General features: G+C 36.5%; 2 protein-coding genes across 5 annotated transcripts in view; one reads left to right on the top strand and one right to left on the bottom strand.

Annotated features, from left to right (window-relative positions):
• UGP2 (UDP-glucose pyrophosphorylase 2) overlaps nucleotides 1-13339 on the top strand; it is a 29180-nt gene extending 15841 nt beyond the window's left edge. For all 3 annotated transcript variants that reach the window (XM_063316862.1, XM_063316854.1, XM_063316846.1), the window contains exons 3-10: nucleotides 806-913; nucleotides 1698-1883; nucleotides 3582-3715; nucleotides 4431-4728; nucleotides 5662-5859; nucleotides 7108-7350; nucleotides 8755-8859; nucleotides 12828-13339. In XM_063316862.1, the coding sequence (XP_063172932.1) occupies nucleotides 806-913; nucleotides 1698-1883; nucleotides 3582-3715; nucleotides 4431-4728; nucleotides 5662-5859; nucleotides 7108-7350; nucleotides 8755-8859; nucleotides 12828-12935 (1380 nt within the window). In that variant the 3' untranslated portion in view covers nucleotides 12936-13339. The remainder of the gene's footprint in view (nucleotides 1-805; nucleotides 914-1697; nucleotides 1884-3581; nucleotides 3716-4430; nucleotides 4729-5661; nucleotides 5860-7107; nucleotides 7351-8754; nucleotides 8860-12827) is intronic.
• Nucleotides 13340-13640: 301 nt separating this feature from the next.
• VPS54 (VPS54 subunit of GARP complex) overlaps nucleotides 13641-18784 on the bottom strand; it is a 49363-nt gene continuing 44219 nt past the window's right edge. The window contains exons 22-24 of one of the 2 annotated variants that reach the window (XM_063316831.1): nucleotides 18242-18349; nucleotides 16717-16811; nucleotides 13641-14765 (exon numbers count right to left, since the gene is read on the bottom strand). In XM_063316831.1, coding sequence (XP_063172901.1) covers nucleotides 14660-14765; nucleotides 16717-16811; nucleotides 18242-18349 — 309 coding nt within the window. In that variant the 3' untranslated portion in view covers nucleotides 13641-14659. Of the gene's footprint in view, nucleotides 14766-16716; nucleotides 17781-18241; nucleotides 18350-18784 lie in introns of both variants that reach the window. The other variant, XR_010068821.1, reaches the window with a different exon arrangement.

The following is an 18784-nucleotide window of genomic DNA, read 5'->3' as shown; positions in this document are numbered from 1 at the left end:
CTTTTTTTAAAATTACTGCTTTCTGAATCTGTTTGAGGCAGTTATAAAGTTCTAAACCCATCAATTTTCTTTGCATTAATAAACCTTTGATAATTCCTTTTGTTTTCAGTGTTAATTTTTGTTTGCCTGCTGCTTCTAAGGATGCAGAAAAGGAAAGATGCTGCACTTTTTAGAATCCAGTAGCATGTAGCCTTGCTCCATTTGCATTTAAAATGAAAAAACATTTTAAAATAAATTCTATAATTAAAGGTGAGAGCCAGTTTGGTATGATGGTTAAGGTACCAGGCTAGAAACCAGGAGTCTGTGAGTTCTAGTCCTGCCTTAGGCACAAAGCCAGCTGGGTGACCTTGGGCCAGTCACTCTCTCACAGCTCTAGGAAGGAGGCAATGGCAAACCACTTCTGAAAAACCTTGCCAAAAAAACTGTAGGGACTTGTCCAGGCAGTCTGAGAATTGGACACAACTGAATGGATTAAAAAAAAAATTAAAGGTAGCCCTCGTTTAGCAACTGTTCGCAGTTATGACCAATCCTTAAAGTCCATAAAGTGACTTTATGACCAATCCTGACATTTATGATCTTCACAGATCTGTAAAGCAAAGGAAAGCTGAAATAAGGTTATAAAGTATTGATACATTTTAATTTTACTCAAAATTTCCATTTTCCCCTCAAAAATGGAAGAGAAATGGTTTCATTTCTGTTGCCTCAAAATTTCCAATAGTCTTATATATCCGCGTTGCATAAATGTTAGCAGAGTTTGCACCGTAGGCTGATACCTTAAAAAATCTGCTTCAACTGCCTTTTTCAGCACACTAAAAAAGACCTGGAAGGATTTCAAAAGCTCTTTCACAGATTCTTACAAGAAAAAGGACCATCAGTGGACTGGGGGAAGATCCAAAGACCTCCAGAAGATTCTGTAAGTTGCAGCATGATGTGAATTACCAATTTCTTGTGGATCTCATTGTTTTTTAAATATATTCTGACTCATTCAGGGATTTTAAAGAAGTTAACACTAAGCAGCACTGTCCCATAATTCCTGAAAGGAATCAGGTTTTCATTTGAAGGACAGAAAGCCAACATGCATGATGTGACAGCAGCTCAGTTTTGCTAAGGATAGAATGTCACCATCATTGACAATATCTGTCATTTATCTTTGAGTCATTAAAGATGGCTTCCAAAAGATGTGTCCAGGAACTGAAGTAACAAAAATATAAGGTTCCCTGTCACATCATCTTTTCTGATGTTCAGTGTATGTTTGTAATAAGAGAGATTGAATCAGTTTTGGTTGGCTAGTTTTACTTTTGCTCCCACTCAGTACTTAACCTAAAATGCTGTTGCTTGGAAATGGGGAGAAAATATTTCAGGACAGCAACCAAACTCGTTGGTTAGAGGAAACATCAACTTCTCTTTGGAGTGATTTCCCAAAATATAGACAATTCTGCAGTGCTATCCAGATGAAAATGTTGTCTCTGTAGCCAAAAACTATTAAATCAAGGTTTGTTAAACTGAAGGTTTACTGTATTTCAAATTTAAAGTTCTTTGCAAAAGTAGTACCTCTCATAAAGTACCACTGCAACCATGAGACTCTTACCTGAATAAATTATGGATCAAGACAGTAAATTTAAATCTTTTTTTACAATAAAATAATGTAAAGAGTATACAGTTATTCTTAATGCTTGTAACTATTGCTTTTCTTTCAGATACAGCCATATGAGAAGATAAAAGCAAGAGGGTTACCTGATAGCATTGCTTCAGTTTTGAACAAGTTAGTTGTGGTGAAACTCAATGGCGGCTTGGGCACCAGTATGGGATGTAAAGGCCCCAAAAGTCTCATTGGGGTGCGGAATGAGAATACATTCCTGGATTTAACAGTTCAACAGATTGAAGTGAGTAGCTTATATGTGGGTTCTTCTCATTAAATACACATTATGAAATCTGTAGGTATCATTCACAGAGAGACACTGCAAAGCACTAAAATGCTAGTGGAAAAAAAAGCAATTTTTCTGTTAATTCAGAGCAAGTTAAGAATCTTAAAATCAATCCAACTACTTCATATTGATGTATCATTACTTTTTGGCATATGACTAGTAGTAAATGAGCACCTGAGAGCAAATTGGAATGAAACATTAAGAGTACTGAGAAAGTTCTCTCTCTCTCTCTCTTTTCTTTTACTGCTTTCCTCATTCTTCAGATAATGTAGCATAATACACAATCTGTAAAAAGTTAAAGTTCCTCCTGTAGTTTAAAAATACAGAAGAAAGAAGCCCAAATTCTTGAAGATAAATAATATTTCTTCTGAATATTAGCTGGAAATATTTCAAAGATAAGAGAAAGCCAATTAATGCATTTTAGTAGAGCTGATGAAATAGGCTTGTTTCGTTTGGTCCTTTCCAGACAGACATTGTCAAAACCAGTAATTTATCATAGAGTGAAAGAACCTTTGGGGTTTTTTTGCCATTACAGTTCCAAAAACTATATGAATATAAGAACATAAGCAGTGTCCTGCTGAATTGAACCTCTGGCCCATCTAGTCCAGCAGTCTTTCTCACAGTGGCCAACCAACTGCACAAGGAAGCCCACTAGTCTCCCAGTAGATGGCCTTCGGAGGTAGTCACTCTATCAAGGCAAATAGCCACTGATTTCCATGATCTCCATGAAACATTAATCGGTGCTCGAGGGAAGTAGCAATTTTTTACACTGGTGCTTATTAATCAGTTTGGTGGAAGGTCATTAAAGCAGCGATAGTAACTGATCTTTCAAGAAGTTTATGGTGGACTCTTGATGAATTTTCATGCCATGATGAACCTGAGGTGTTGGCTGTGTCAGAGATAGCATTGGTCTAAGAGTGTTTGGAAAATATTTGTTTCTGCTGTTGTTTCTCAGATTGTAAAAACAAAAAAATTGGAGAGAATGTGAAAATATTATTGATTCTGCTTTCCATTCCATGCTTTGTCAATTTTGTATGAATGAAGACTTTTTCTATTTTGCTGCCTGCAGTCAGCAACTGTATGAAATTTTGCAGATTAGATCTTCAAAGCATAAACAACCTTGCAGGATCACATCCCAGTGACTGCAAGTACATTTTAAAATGGATTGTGGGTTGAGTATTAATTTGAGTATCCTGTAGACAAGGACTGATGAGAAGTTTGCTTTCATGAGAGTTTTTTTTAAAGAACTTTACACTTGGTACATTTGGTGAGAAATATATTTAATGATGAATCAAACTAAATTTTTGGCATAAGGGATTCATTTTTACAGTGTTAGGCATCACCATTATCATTCAAAGCCCTTGATTGATTGTACTGGATGATTAAATTTGGGTCTATATTTTAACCGTATCTAACTGCTTTGATCCAAATATAAAGCTGAAATATGAGGGTTATACTTAGCACATATTTTTATAGGAATTGTTGTAACATCTTAGCTATAGTTGTTTGAGTTAGAAGTCTGTGTTCATTTTTCCTGTTGACTGACTGTTGATTTGCAAAGATGCATTTTTAATATCTTGAACACTAGATATCTTTAATTTTAGTACAAGGAGACAAATGTTGAAAATAATCAGCAATGCTTTCTTTATTTTGTAGCATCTAAATAAAACTTACCATACAGATGTTCCTCTAGTTCTGATGAATTCCTTCAACACTGATGAAGATACAAAAAAAATCTTGCAAAAATACAGCCATAGTGGTGTGCAAATCTACACTTTTAATCAAAGCAGGTATTTATATTTCACTTTTAATCATAAAAGTTATGTAATTGCTGAAGAAATGGCGTTTAAGTAGGCCACTCAATTGTTATGTAAACGGTTAGCAATACAATTAATGTTTAAAAAACCTCAGACTATTATATAGGCTTTAAGCATTAATTTTTAAATAAAAAAGAAGACTGTTAAATAAGTAGGCTGAAGAAAATTGTAAATGAGATGTAGTTGAGAGAATGAGGGTTTTGAGACAGTTCTTCCCATTACGCTTATGGGATGTTGCTGAGTATCCTGTGTTGCAATCCCCTCGTGAAAAAGTGCATTTGGTCGGAGAGGAAGAATAATGCTGTGTATTCATTATATTTTGCAGGTTCCTAGTTTTCTCTTGTTTCTGCTGAATCAGATAGCTGAGATCATTTTTTTCTCACATATTTTCCCTTAGATTTCTGGGATATTTGAAGAGTCTGGATACAGCTCTCACATTAAAAAAAACAGCTTTTCTCAGATACATTTTTAGTAACTCTAGCCCTATATGTATTTTAAATTGCCTTTTAAAATTACAGTTCTCAGTTATAAACTACATATGAGCCTTCAGTTTCATAAACATGTTGTAGTAAGTAACTACAAATGTTTGATGTTCACTCCAGGTATTGCATATTTCTCTAGTAGATCCATTAGTGCCTCACCTAATATTTCAGCTGCTATCCTGGTGGCTTAATTTTTTTTTTTCCAGGTATCCTCGAATTAATAAGGAGTCTTTACTTCCAATAGCAAAAGATGTATCTTACTCAGGAGAGAACACAGAGGCTTGGTATCCCCCTGGCCATGGAGACATCTATGCAAGTTTCTATAATTCTGGATTGCTGGATACTTTTATTGGAGAGGGGAAGGAATATATTTTTGTTTCCAACATAGATAACCTTGGGGCCACTGTTGATCTCTATATCCTTAATCACCTCATGAATTCACCAAATGGAAAACGATGTGAATTTGTTATGGAGGTCACCAATAAAACAAGGGCAGATGTTAAGGTAAAAATATTTAATTCAATTTATTTCAGCATAGGTAAAATCTGTATACTTCAGGTTAGTTACAAGGATTGCTAAACCCATTACATTCCCCATTTGCAACAAAGCAGTCCTCTAGAAATGTAATTCTCTCACACACACACCCCCAGCCTGTGAACCAGGTCTGCAGGTCCTTTCCTCTGGCAGGAAACAAGACACGTTCTTACTGACAGAGATTCATTAGTTACACATTCTCACTCTGGAATTGCTCATTCCTTTTCCACCTTCCTCCACTGCTGAGATTGTTTCTGTTACTGTTTTATATTGCTTGTTCCATAGCTATGAAATTCACTACTTTTGCCCTTTCATACCATGTTCCATTGAGGTTCTCCTGAGTATTTATTATGAAAGACATAATTTGAGAGGATACTGACTGGGAAAATACCTCATAAAAATGTTTAATTTTTATTCAAATTGCTTTTTAGGAGACACTTCCAAAATGATATACAGTTTTTTTAAAAAGTGTAATTCTTTAAAAAGAAAACTATTTATGCATGAAGTTACAGCGTCTCTTAAGATGTAGTATCCTGATTCTGAATATCGCATGTTATAGTGCGTAAGGGAAAACAGTATGGGAAATGAGCCCCATTGGACTCAATATAGCATACTTCCAAGCAGAATTACATTACATTGCTGTGAGAAAAATAAAATAAAATAAAAGCAACTTTTTGTCCAATGTTGAATCTTTTACAACATTCAACTAAATTCTGTCATGGCAAAATACACATGAGTTTCTAAACCTAAAGTAGTTGTAACTAGATCTCATTGAAACCAATGGTACCAACTAACTGTTCTTGCACCAGTTAACTCAAGCTGAACCAAAGATATGCATTTTGTTTAGAAGTTAGCTTGGGCACTGTCACAGATTTCTATTTAATAAAGGGCTTTATTTTTTAGGGTGGTACGCTTACACAGTATGAAAACAAACTGAGGCTAGTAGAAATAGCTCAGGTGCCAAAAGCACATGTCGATGAATTCAAGTCTGTTTCAAAATTCAAAATATTCAACACAAACAACCTATGGGTTTCACTATCTGCAATTAAAAGGCTGCAGGAACAGAATGCTATTGATATGGAAATCATTGTCAATCCAAAGGTAAGCCTGAAAATAATTGAAATCTTCAATTGTGGTGAGAATATCATTATGGAAAGTTCAAGAGAAATTGGAAATATAAAAATACATCCTCTTGAGCTGATCACCTAGAGAAGTATTTCAAAGACATGCATGGCTATCCTGTCTTCAAAACAGTATTTTTAGTACTTTATATCAGATCAAGCTGGAAGATAATTTCAAGAGCACATTAGTAATCTTTAGTGTTTCTGTAATACTTGATTTTGTTTTAGTCTGTTTATTCTTGGAGGAAGGTTTATGATCTTTTATTTAAAATTTACATATAAAATTTTCAGATAAACCTATCTTGAAAATGTACCATTTTCATTTTGTAGATCTGTTTATTCCATTTATAAGTGGGATAAAATCACCATTAAACCTTTATTTTTGGGACACAAACCTTTAAATTGTATCTTGGGTTGATTTCTAGGAATTTTCAATCAATTAACTTCCTTCTTGTTTTGTTGGACCTAGAACTCCAACAAAATCATGTATTGGGTAATATAGTTCAGATGAGAAAACCAATTATACTATTCATTTTTTTCTCTTTTATTTCTTTATCATTGTGAGCTCCTTGGATAAAAAGTGGAGAAGACTGATGTACCTGGGGAAAGGTGGTCCTTCAAATAACCAGGCCCCAAGCCATGTAGGGCGTTAAAGGTGATAACCAGCACCTTGAATTGGATCTGGAAGCAAATCGGCAACAATGCAGCTCCTCCAAAAGAGATGACACATGTGCAAATCTAGACTTGTGCAAAACTCTGTGGGCTGCTGCATTTTGAACCAACTGAAGCTTCCGGATACTCTTCAAGGGCAGCCCCATTACAATAGTCCAAATGGGAGGTGACTAGGGTGTGGGTGACTGTGAGAAGGGCACATTGGTCTATCAGAATAGGAAACCTTTGCTCAGTTTCATATTCCTGTCCAGCTTGCTTCAGCATTTGGTCATGAAACAAAAGCATCTAATTAATGTTCCTTGCTTGTTTGGAGGACTCTGGCAGGCAAGGGACATGTAAGATAAACATGGCTTCCCATTTCCCACATACATGGTGGCCAAAGAAAATCCCCTGTGTATGCACTGAATAAACCCTCTGTGACTGGAATAACAGTTTTTCATGAGAATAACACTTTGATCTCAGGTTTAGCAAATAGAAATTTCAAGTTCAATTGAACTGAATCTCTGAAACTTAGCCAGCTGGCATAACCCATGAACTTGAACACTTTCTCTTCCAGACTTTAGATGGTGGTCTAAATGTGATTCAACTGGAGACTGCAGTTGGTGCTGCTGTTAAAAGTTTTGAGAACTCTTTGGGAATAAATGTTCCCCGTAGCCGTTTCTTGCCGGTCAAGACAACGTCTGATCTTCTACTTGTGATGTCTAACCTATACAGCCTTAATGCTGGGTCTTTAACAATGAGTGAGAAACGGGAATTTCCCACTGTACCACTGGTCAAGCTGGGGAGCTCTTTCACCAAGGTAAACATAGTAATTGAACAAAAATGTTTATGTATGGAAGCAAACATTCAATCTACAAGCTAGTTAAAATAGCTCTTACTAATTACCCTTAAGTAACCAGGAGTAAGACTGATAGTGTCCTAGAATGCTCTCTACATATGATTATCTAGGAGTTGCTACCCTTTTTCTTCTGAGTCACGTTGGTACTAGCAGTACAGAATTAGTGTTTGAGATCAGTTATTGAAGCACCGTCTAATTTACTGCATGTAATACGTTGATTTATTTATTTGGGCTTATATCCTGAGACTCTTGAGTAGCTAACAATTCTCTAATGGAGTAGTAGGATTAAAATACAATAGTAAGATTAAAGGTTATGATTGATCTGATTGGAAATCTTGTGAGAATACAGAGGAAACTCTGCAATCTGCGGGTATTGATTAGTGCAGAAGGCCAATTTGCATCTATATTATATAGTAACTCTACTGATTTTAACAGTTCTATTCCTTCTTGGATGTATTTACTGTGATTATTTACTTATTTAGTTAGTTAATTTCTTGACCACTCCACTCCAGATGACACTGGGCGGCTTCACAAAATTTAGTTAACCATTCTGTGATAAACCTCCAGACCAGACTTTTGCAGTCCATTTTATAGACAGCTGGATTTTAAGTACTTATTTCAAGCACAAGTAAGCCTTTTTTAAAATGGGTGGGCAACATGGGACCATGTATCTCCCCCAGCAACCCCAGAATATATTAGATTTTGGCCTGATTTAGGGAATTTTAAGAATGGAGATAGTTTCCTCCCAGAGGCTTCCCCTTCTCATGCCCACTCTACTGGTCCCCCCAAAACCAGGCTGAAAAACAAGCATCCCTGGTCCTTCCAGTGAATAGCGTCTTGCAAGCTTCCAGAAGTTTGGGAGGCCAGGTTGAGGCCACTGATCCTCCAAAGTTGCCCTGGGATTCTTTCACTAGTTTGCTTTCAGGGCCTGAAGGGTAACATTGGTGCCTTCGCACGCTCCTTAAAGAAAGCTTTGATATAAAGCAAGTTATTCCGTTCCACTTTTATCTGTTCATTATAGTTCTGCCTTCCTTAAAGCACTCAATCTTCCCATTCAGCTATGGTGGATAAAATAATTTAATCATCTTTAGATGTGGATCAGAACAAGTAGGACAGTTAAAAGAACTATATGAAATACAAACATTTTAACCTAGAGTTACAGGTAAAGCGGTGAACACTGTATGGCTCTAAATGAGCTGCAGATCAAGCTTTGTTCCAGATTCAAAAATTGTAACATTCCCTCAGGCCTTGTGTTTTCCAAATCAATAACTTTGTGCTGTGGTTTGCAGTATAATTCTTCGAATGTACACTGAGAGATTCCTGTACACATGAACCTGACCCTTTACATTCTCATTTTTTTAAAAGGTTCAGGATTTCCTGAGGAGGTTTGAAAGTATCCCAGATATGCTCGAGCTGGATCATCTAACTGTTTCAGGAGATGTCACTTTTGGGAAACATGTTGCATTAAAGGTTGGTCATATAGTTAAAATGAAAAAAAGATTCCAAGCTCTATAGACTTCAGTAACATGCAGGAAATGCTGCATTCTCAGAAACACTATTTGACCAAATCTGCCAATGTCTTTAGGATTCATTGATACATTCTTGCAATATCCATTTGATATTGGGGATCCAGTACATTCCTTTAAAATTAGTTAATTGTATATTTACAATTACTTAGTTAAATAGAGTTGCACAGAACAGTCAGAAGCCATGTTGTGCAGTATGTGTGAGTGCAGATGTAGCACTTCACTTTGAATTGCTACAGCAGCCACATCTTTGGCAAGTTTGCACAGCTGGTTCAAAAGCTGTTTTGTGCTGTATCTGCATATGTGCGCCAGCAAAAACAGTAGTTTCATCTATGTCCAAGTTGAGATAAGCTTTAAGTAGATTTTTCATTTCTAGATCTTACCGTATGACCTCTGAATTTTAAGTTGTTTTTATGTATTTATTTTTCTGTATTTATTTTTTATTTTCTATCCCGCCTTTATTATTTTTATGAATGTGTGATTCTGTTTCTGCTTGTTCTTATTTAGCATCCAGTTTGTTCAGGTGTCTGAGACTTCTAAACTCAGTTGCAGATGTCTTGTCTGCAGTTCTTTAATTTCTTTATCCTGATGTCTACTTGGGTTGTTAATTTGTCAGATCTGTTATTAATGTCAACCTTGAGAGAATCAAATGTTGCTTCCAAATCTTATTGTGGTTAAATTAATTAAGAAAGATTATCTTCCATTGTATGCAACTTGGTATAAGAAATTCTTTAAGTTGGGGAAAAGAAGCAGAGGAATTAGGCTGGGCTTCTTCCAATTTGGATTGTTCTTTACTATGTTTCCATTTATTCATTTTGAAAAAAGTGAAAAGTAATCTTATGCTAGAATTTCTCATTAAATTGAATCAAAGCAAATTATAACATTAAAAGAAATCAGAAAAAAGAAAGCTCAATATACTTAAAACAGATATATGACCAGATAATACAGTATGAAGGGAATGGGCATAAAGAAAGCTTCTAAGCATATTGAACTAAACAGATATTGAACAGTGGATTCACATATTAAAAGATGAATTCCATTCATTACAGTTCATTCTATTTCAACTAAACATGTCCTTTAAAATAAACATTCCTTATGTTGGAGCTTATTTTTGTAGTTAAAAGAAAAAAAATTAAGGAAATTGGAGAAAGTAAAAAGGGAATCAGATCAAACTAGTTCAGACAAGTTGAGTAGCATGTATCTGGTTAAAGCAAACAAAATAGTAATATCCAAAGGCAAGTATCTTCAAATTAATAAAATTCAAGTATCTCCAAATTAATAAAATTCTTAGCTATATAATTGTACTAGAAAAGCAATTTTAAATCTTAATTTAAAACTTTATTATGGGTCAGACTTCATTAAAAAAAATACAGTATGTAATACAAATTATAATGTTGCATGCATGATAAAAAGGCCTGTAGTCATCCATATCCTACTTTGTTGTCAACAATGTATGAATTCTATAGGCTACATTCTACGGGCTAAATATAAAAGTCCCAACAGTTAACATTATCCAAGATAGCTTCTTTATTTGCCAAAAATGCTGCACATACACTTCTTCTGTCTGACCTGGAAATGGACTAAGAAAAGGTGTTAGTAACTCATTGTGGGTGTCTTGGTAAAAATTATAGCAGGATATGATCCTGTGATTCAGTATTCCCATCTTTTCAGGAACAAAACATTTCCACATAGGGAATTTGGGGGTGTTTACCCTCCAACATTGCTGATGGCAAGATCTTAAACTGCAATAGTGTATAGGCCTTCCAAAGTTCCTTATTTGTGAATTGGGCCAGATATAATTCTGGTTTAAAATGGAATTAGCTCTGCCCCAATTGAGCTCTAAGAGACATCTTGGTATAGTCTGTTTGTAATTCTATGTCAAGAATTCTTTGTATATGAGCTGTCATTGCCAGACATTGTTCCAAGTGCATCAGCATCTCACTTGACTATGTGAGATTTATGTAATTTCCAAGAAGAGTAATGATTATTTGGTGCAATAAGATGTACCAGACCTTGGGGCTGAAAGTGAGCTTTTAGCCAGTATTTGAGAGCACATAGCCAAACCTCTATTTTGATTTTTATAATCCCAGCATCTAATCAGAGTAACATTAGGCACATATTTTGCTACCTGAAATAGCTTTCTTAGGAAGCCAGTTTCAACTCTTACCAGTTTCTTGTAATTGACACCTTGATTTAACTGTGCTCCATGGAGATGTTGTGCCTTTGTCTTGGTTTCAGAAAGTTTCAAAGCAGCTGTTACATACTAGGCCCCTCTAGAGAAAGAGAGGTTTGTTTGTTTGTTTTTTCGATGTATATAGCCACCCATCTCACATATGTGAATCTGGGCAGCTCACATACTTAAAAACAGAAAACAATAGTTACAAATAAACAACCAAAATGAAAACCATTAAAAACCAATTAAAACTATTAAAACTTAATTTGCAGGAGAGTGCAATCCATACAATGACTAAGAGTACGTCCATATCACCACTGGATCCCCATGACAACAAAACCATGTCTTGAGAGCTTTCTGAAAGGCCAGCAGGGTCAGGGCCGGTCTAACCTGTTGCGGGGGCGGGGGGGAATGACCTTCAAAAGAGTGGCAGAAAAGGCTCTCTTCCTGGGTCCTGTCAGATGACATTTCTTTGTAGACCTGTAACTTGCCTCTTCTGCCAGCTATGATGGGGTAGGTAGGCGTAACTGGGGAGAGGTGGTCTCTCAAATTATCTGGCCCCATGCCATGGAGGGCTTATTGCTGAACCCTTCTGAGCATTCAAAGCAACCTGAGAGATAAGAGTGTGTTGCTTCCATGAATAACATAGCACATATCCCAGGTACTTAAAGCAGGGACTTGTTCAAGTATGTGCCCTTCAGGGACCCAATGGAACTTTTGGCAGCCCCTTACAAAACACATGACCTTTGTTTTTCATAGTTAATCTGTAAGGGACCAGTGCTCACATGGCTCTTTAAGACTTGCAGGTGTCTGCAATAGTATAATGGCATCGTTGATAGTTTTAAATTAAAGCAGTGTTCCCTTTGGGTTTCTAAAAAAAAAAAAGGATTGGAAAAAACCCTTGCTGTTGACTGTCCCTTTCAAATTAGCTGTTGTAGATACATTTTGAAGTTTTGAATTTTACTGAAACAAAAACAGCCGTTGATCAATCAAAAAAGGAGGAACACGAAAGGTAGTGTAGAAAATTAATTAGCTAAATAAGCTGTCCTCCTAGATGTAGAAAAAGGTCATAAATCCCAGTCAGAGAAATTTTAGTGGTTCAGAAAGAAGCAATTCAGAAATTCAGGATATATGAGTAAGATCTACTAAGAAGAAAACACTTAAGATGAAAACCTGAAAGTTCTGCATGAGTGGTTCTCCTCAGAGTTGCGTGCTGTAAGCTGCTTCAGAGAAGGATGTTGATCTCTCGAAGATTTATAGTGCTTTAGGTTCATCCCTCAGGAAGAGACCCCAAGGGAAAATTGGTTGGCAATTAATAGCCAAGAATATTTCTTTCTGCAGTTTGGTTGGGAGTCATAAAAGGTTTTTCGCTATAAAAACCACTGTCTCCTTAGTTAACCACAATCTTGGATTCAGATATGTAAGTTCTTAATTGCTTGAAGCTCCAACTCTGCTAATTTTAGAAAGCATTTTAAGTCTGCAATTAAATACTCATGCATTTGTCAAATATAACTGAACAGTTCTGTGAAACATGACATTAATTTATCAAACGCTACCTGCATATGGGTTGGAATTTCTGTAGTTAAACATTTAGCATGTGTTTTTGTTAGAAGTTATAGGATAAATGTAAAGAGTTCTTTATGAGATGTGATTGCTTCAGAATTAATGAAATATAAACTTAAATGTTAGGATTCTGTCCTTAGGCAGCTCATTGGGACATTCTTACTTTCTGTATATAGGGAACCGTCATAATTATTGCAAACCATGGTGACAGGATTGACATCCCTCCTGGAGCAGTTCTGGAAAACAAAATAGTCTCTGGCAATCTCCGGATCCTAGACCACTGAGCGGCTGTGAATTTCATGTGATGTAGACGGTTTCACAAGTGGAAGAATGTATAGGCATCACCTTTGTATACAAACAATCTGTTCGCTGTTCTTACAGCATTATTTCTGTAATCCCCTTTAACTGAGAAAACTCAGAGAGGCAAACATTTAAATGACTGTGTAATTCAGTTAATATAACCTAAAGTGCAGTATGGTTTGTCTTAAAGACAAGCAGCTCTTGTGTGAGAAGTTTAACCTGCTGATTTTCAGTGAGTTTTGAACTGCTTGTACCAGAAAAAGCCGTGAAACAATGCGCTGTTAACTATTAACATTATGTAGTAGTTTTGCTACTATAGCAGGTATGCCTAAAATGTTACTTGCCTTTCTGTACTTCAGACTGTGCTACTCACAGCAATTTCACCCCCCTCACTTGGACTGTATTCTCCTGTGTTTACTCAAAGAAAAGATACCCGAAATATTTGAATCGTGATTTCTCATCCCACATCTATAGTGTTACCACTTAAGAGCATTAGTTTACTTTTCAATATGGAACAGATTGCCCTCTTCCTTGTACTCATATTAACAGAATAAAATAATGTGTTGAGACAAAGGAGGAAATAAATGTTACGTCTGTACAGGTACTGAAATAAAGATTATCAAGCCCCCCATCTGGATATTGTTTTTTGTTGGTAGTAATGTTAGTAAATAAGTTGGTCTTTTAAACAGTTCATTTTAACAGTTTTATTTTGATTGACAGTGATTTCTGCTAATGTTAACAGATAGGCATGCCTGCTTGAAAGAAGTCATAGGCACACAAAACATGGTGGACTATCGTCGTACATAATCATCACAAGAGTAGGCACTCACTGGATTTAGATAAAAATGCTGTGAGGTGAAATACACAGGCACTTCATTACTTTATAACAGGCAGGTACCAGCCTGAAAGCATTAAAAAATGTTACAAATTAATACCCCTTATACTGTTGCTTTTATGGGTATAGTTATGACTATGCACCCTTGAAATATTTTAACTGAGTGTGTGGGTGGGAAAGAATTGGAGGTAAATGTTACATGGAAATTGGCCTATCTATGCCATTGTAATCTCCGTCCTTAAATAAACAACGAATATGCTTGAACTGCCTTTTCAGCTTGCCCTTATAAGAACTGGGCAAGCTCTACAACTTCATTTGTAAGATACAGGAAATATTTAAAATATTGTTTCTTGATAAGAGTATGTAATTCAATTGGAAAAAATACTTTGGAACATGAATGCACCTTAACAAATCCAAAGCTATGTAGGTAATCAAGAATTTATAGAAACATCTGTAAAAAAATAATTTAACAGTATAGTTTTATAGTGAAAACATTTTCAAGAATTCAACAGCAAGAATTTTCAAACTCTACCATCATTAAATAAGGTGAGACACCACATGAATTTCATTGCACTAGAGGAAATGCAAAGCATCTTTTTAATATAAAGATTTACAGAGCACTCTCTAGACAACAGCTGTGTTACAGCTATGAATTCTTTTGGATTTGGTCCAAAGAAACCTGAGTCTGGTTCCAGACAGAATGAAGAAACTGCGCAAAGAACTGCTGTTGCTTTTCTTGTGAAAAGGATTCTCCCCAAATCATTCCTATAGCTAAGTTCTAACAATTTCAAGAGAGTTTCTTCTTCAGTATGCAAGATCCATCTTCTGCAAAGAAGAAATCACTCCAGCGCAGAGTGGCATGTTGTTAGATAGTCACCTCTTCTGTTCCCAGATTTCAGCCATGTTTAAATCTAGAGTCTGAAGCCCTTTCAATGCTTGGAGGTTTCCAGTGTAAAAAGCTACATCGGCTGTGACCAATCTATGCAAAACAGAAATATACATTCAGGAAATACATTTTCAAACCAGGTAGACACTGATACTATTTAATTGTATGTTGAATGTTAAGTCCATTTGCTCTAAGCCTGATACCTTGTGTTTTGTGCTGGAATCTGTATATTTGAATATAAAGCATTTAGTAAATAGTATAACCTGTTGGTCATGTTCTTAGAAAAAAAATCAGTTTTTCAGGCATAAAATAAGGCAAAGGAAAATACTAAGAGTTGTGAGCCCATCTGTTATTTGGTCAATTTTTTCTACTCAAATCTACTTTTTATCAACTGTTGCAATCCTCTGAACCTCAACCTATACATTTTTAATGTAGTATTGAGATGGGGAACTCTCCAAAAAAGGTTTGAGGAGTGAATTGTAGCATCTTTTGTAAGTATATATTTGTATTTCCTCTAATGTATATAATTTTTGAAAATATATAACTGCAAGATTATGCATAATCCTATTGAAATATACCCCTTACTCAATGCAGGATGCATTAGAGAAGTTTTTTTCAAACTCTTCAGGTCATGAAACCTGTTAGTTAAAAAATAATGATCTTGGAATCCTTAATCAAGAGGGAAAACTCTAGTGATAGAAAACTGACTGGGTATGAATGAACTCCCCCCTCCTGACCACAAAATCCCATCAAGCACAGTGTAAAAAATCCTGCTGTAGGTGTCTGAGACTTCAATTTCCAGCATCCCCAGACAGCATAGTAACAGCGGAATATGGGAGGTACAATCGAAAATATCAGGAAGGCCGCAGATTCTACTACCAAGAATACAGACTCTTTATTTACTACAAAGAATAGGTTACTCCAGATAGTAAAGCTGGGTTTAAAACTCTGCCAGCCTGCAATAGACTGAGAAGTGGAAAGCAGGCTTATTCCATCAGCAGGGCTGAAGACTACTGTACCTCTCCTTGATTTCCCTCTCTCCCTATACTGTATCCATGCCAGCTAATTGTCAGAAAGAATTTTGTGATGTTAAGAACTGGTGTCCAAGTTTATTTTCTGCTTTCCTCCCCATCACTAGGGGCAATCAGGGTTGCCAACCAACCAGCTGAGTGGTACAATCCTAAATTAATTCCCACACAGCCTAATGCAGCTTATGTACTGCAACCCATCTGCACAGGAGCTAGGTTTTGTGTGCATGCACATAGGAAGACAGAAGACATGAGTGGTGGCTAAGGAAAGATGGGCAGTTGCCTCCTTCACAGAGTACTTGTAAATGCTGGTTTCATAGCATGTGAGGGGGAAGAGCCACTTTAAGGTGGGAGCAGATGGTTGATGGTATTCAAGGTTTCCCCCACTTATTCCCTTGCAGGGAGGGGAAAAAAATCCCTCTCCAAAAGGGACTTACTCCTTTGTAGAGAGTTTTTTCCCATTAGTCCCACAGAAACCATTCAAGTCCTCCCAGAACTCTGAGGTTCTGTACATCCACTCTGAAAACTGCTGCACTAGAGTATCTTGGAGATGACTAGCCACGGCTTAAAGATCCCTAGCAAGGGAAAACTCATTAGATCATGTGGCAGCCTGTTCTCTGGCTGACAGCTCATACAATCAGGAAGTTCCTCCTGATGTCTATAACTTCCTTCCTTAAAATTTAACCATTATTTTCTGTAGGTTAAAAACATAGATGTTTTAACCATTCCGCATAGGGTTTGATTTCCAAACCTTTCACCATCTCAGCAACTCTCCTCTGAACTTGCTCCCATTTGTCACTGCTCTTTTTGAACTATGGTGCCCAGAACTGGACACAGTACTGCACATGGGGTCTCACCGGGGCAGACAGTCTGTAGTTAAGTAAATTAAAACTACTGCAAAAGTGTGTTTGTGGCCGAGGGGGGGGGGCAAATACAACAATATGTAAGGTGTTAACTGTTTTTATGCTGCAACAAAATAAGTACCCCAAACTAAAAAATAATCTTATGTAACATACCCATTTTGAGGTCCTCCATCATTGACTACATTTAAGTGGGCCAACTGTCTCTTTAAGTGAAGTTTGTAACTTGCATTAATTCTTAAAAATAACATCTAAAGGATAATACAAAAGTCAGAGTTAAGACATTATTAAAAGGGGTTGATTCTTCTGAAGAATCAATAACTAGCACAGAAACTAAGAGTTATTGTACATAAATTTGCAGTTTAAACAACAAGTATTCTCTAGAGGAACAGCTATGACAGTCTACTGCAATGGAAACAACATGAGAAAGAAGCAGATTTATGTTGTGAGGGAAGGGGGAGGGAAACGGTAGGAAATAAGAGGGTTGAAATTACACAGAGTAGTAGTCAGATGTGATGCAAATATTCTGACACTGAATAAGTAATTAAACATGTAATTTGATAAAAAGCATTTGTCTGTATTGTCTATATTTAATCCAGAAAAAATACTTTGAACCTTTTACTGAATTTTAGCTCAGCTATCAGTGTTACTATTTTGAGGTGAAATAATGTTCTCAGGAACTGAAGTGTTTATGGTCACGATCTAAGTAAATCCATGTCCTACCTCTACAGTAATTCTGTAATTCTATCTGACCTTCTCCACATCAGCTTCCCCCCCTTCTCTTGTCCTCTCAACAACTGTGTGCTCAAAATGTTCTTCACTCAACACTAGATCAGACACATCTGATGAAGTGAACAGTGATCCAGAAAAGCTTTAATAATATTAATAGTACCATAAGATGCTTATTTTTTTGTTCTTACAAAAAGGTCAATGGAAATTGCTTTGTTTGGTACCATGTCACAGAAAGGGCGTTATTTTTAGAGTTCTGCAGTGTTATCTGCCCTCTGCGAATCCCGGAAAAAGGTATGACTGCTTTAAAGAACTGCAGACAAGTCCTATTCATGTTCTTGCTTGCTCAGAAGCACCTTTTTAGAATCAAATCTGAAGCGCTGCATCTAGTCATTTTGCATATCTACTTTTTATGCCCCTTGGAGAAACAAGTTTGCCAAAGATCAGCTACGGTAGGATGAGAATAGCTTTCAATACTTCAATTTTATGTGCTGCCAGTAGAAATGTTTTGTCAATATTCACACATGAGCTGTAATATAACAACTTAGTTAAAACCAATGATCCAAGGATATACCTATTTTATGATTTGAATGAATCCATCTACCAACATACAGAGAGTAATAAAATAGATTTTCTTAGATAAGGAATTTAAAATAAACAACAGACTGTATTTGGAAAAACCAGAGAAAAGACACCAATCCCATTATCTTCCCATTCTAAAAAGTTTCATAACTAAGATTTTTCTTGCAGCAACATTTCAGATTAATCAAAGCACTTCCCATTCTGACTTCCACTTTTACTACATGTTATGCATTATGTATCATTCAACAGTAGAGCAGAGTATTTAAAATGCCATTAATATTGTGTAGTATGACTCTATTTTACATCTCTTAAACATTCCTGTCAGTTCCACAGCAGCAATCAATCAACCATCCCATCCTAAAGGGCGCACCTGTGTTTGCTCCTCGGGAAGCAGGTCATATATTGCTTCATGCATCTTTGCCATCTGCTTACAAATATTCCTGAAGCAGAGAGAAGGTACGGGAGCTTTCACTTCATACTGAAAATGCAGACAGGGTATGGGTCACTGAATATGTCTTCTGGATTTTGACTACATCTTATTTGTGGGAGGAAAAGATGGGAATAGGGTCATTGTAGTAATTTCGCCATTCATCTCACTCTGGATTTTTATCCCCAATTTGTTCTCCTTTGTGCAGTCCTCTTACCAAGGCAGTTAGGAGTTATGCGAAAATAGTGCTACATGACTGTTTTCTGCAGCTTGGGTCAAATGAACCCTTATTATGAGATAGGGTTGCTGTGCCATTTACCCCACAAGGGACAGGAGCAGAGATTATCCAAAAGGATGGCATCAGTACACTGGCTCCATGTCTCTTTCGCATGAGAACACTGCAATCAGAATAGTCTGTGAGTCGTAGGTGTGAGTGATGCTCCGTGGAAGCTGGTATTGTGGCAGCCACTGTTCCACAAATACTCA

This window comes from Candoia aspera, chromosome 1 (genome assembly GCF_035149785.1).
Source record: "Candoia aspera isolate rCanAsp1 chromosome 1, rCanAsp1.hap2, whole genome shotgun sequence".
NCBI lineage: Eukaryota > Metazoa > Chordata > Lepidosauria > Squamata > Boidae > Candoia > Candoia aspera.
The sequence above is the reverse complement of the archived record's forward strand: the minus strand, read 5'-3'. Positions and strand labels throughout refer to the sequence as shown.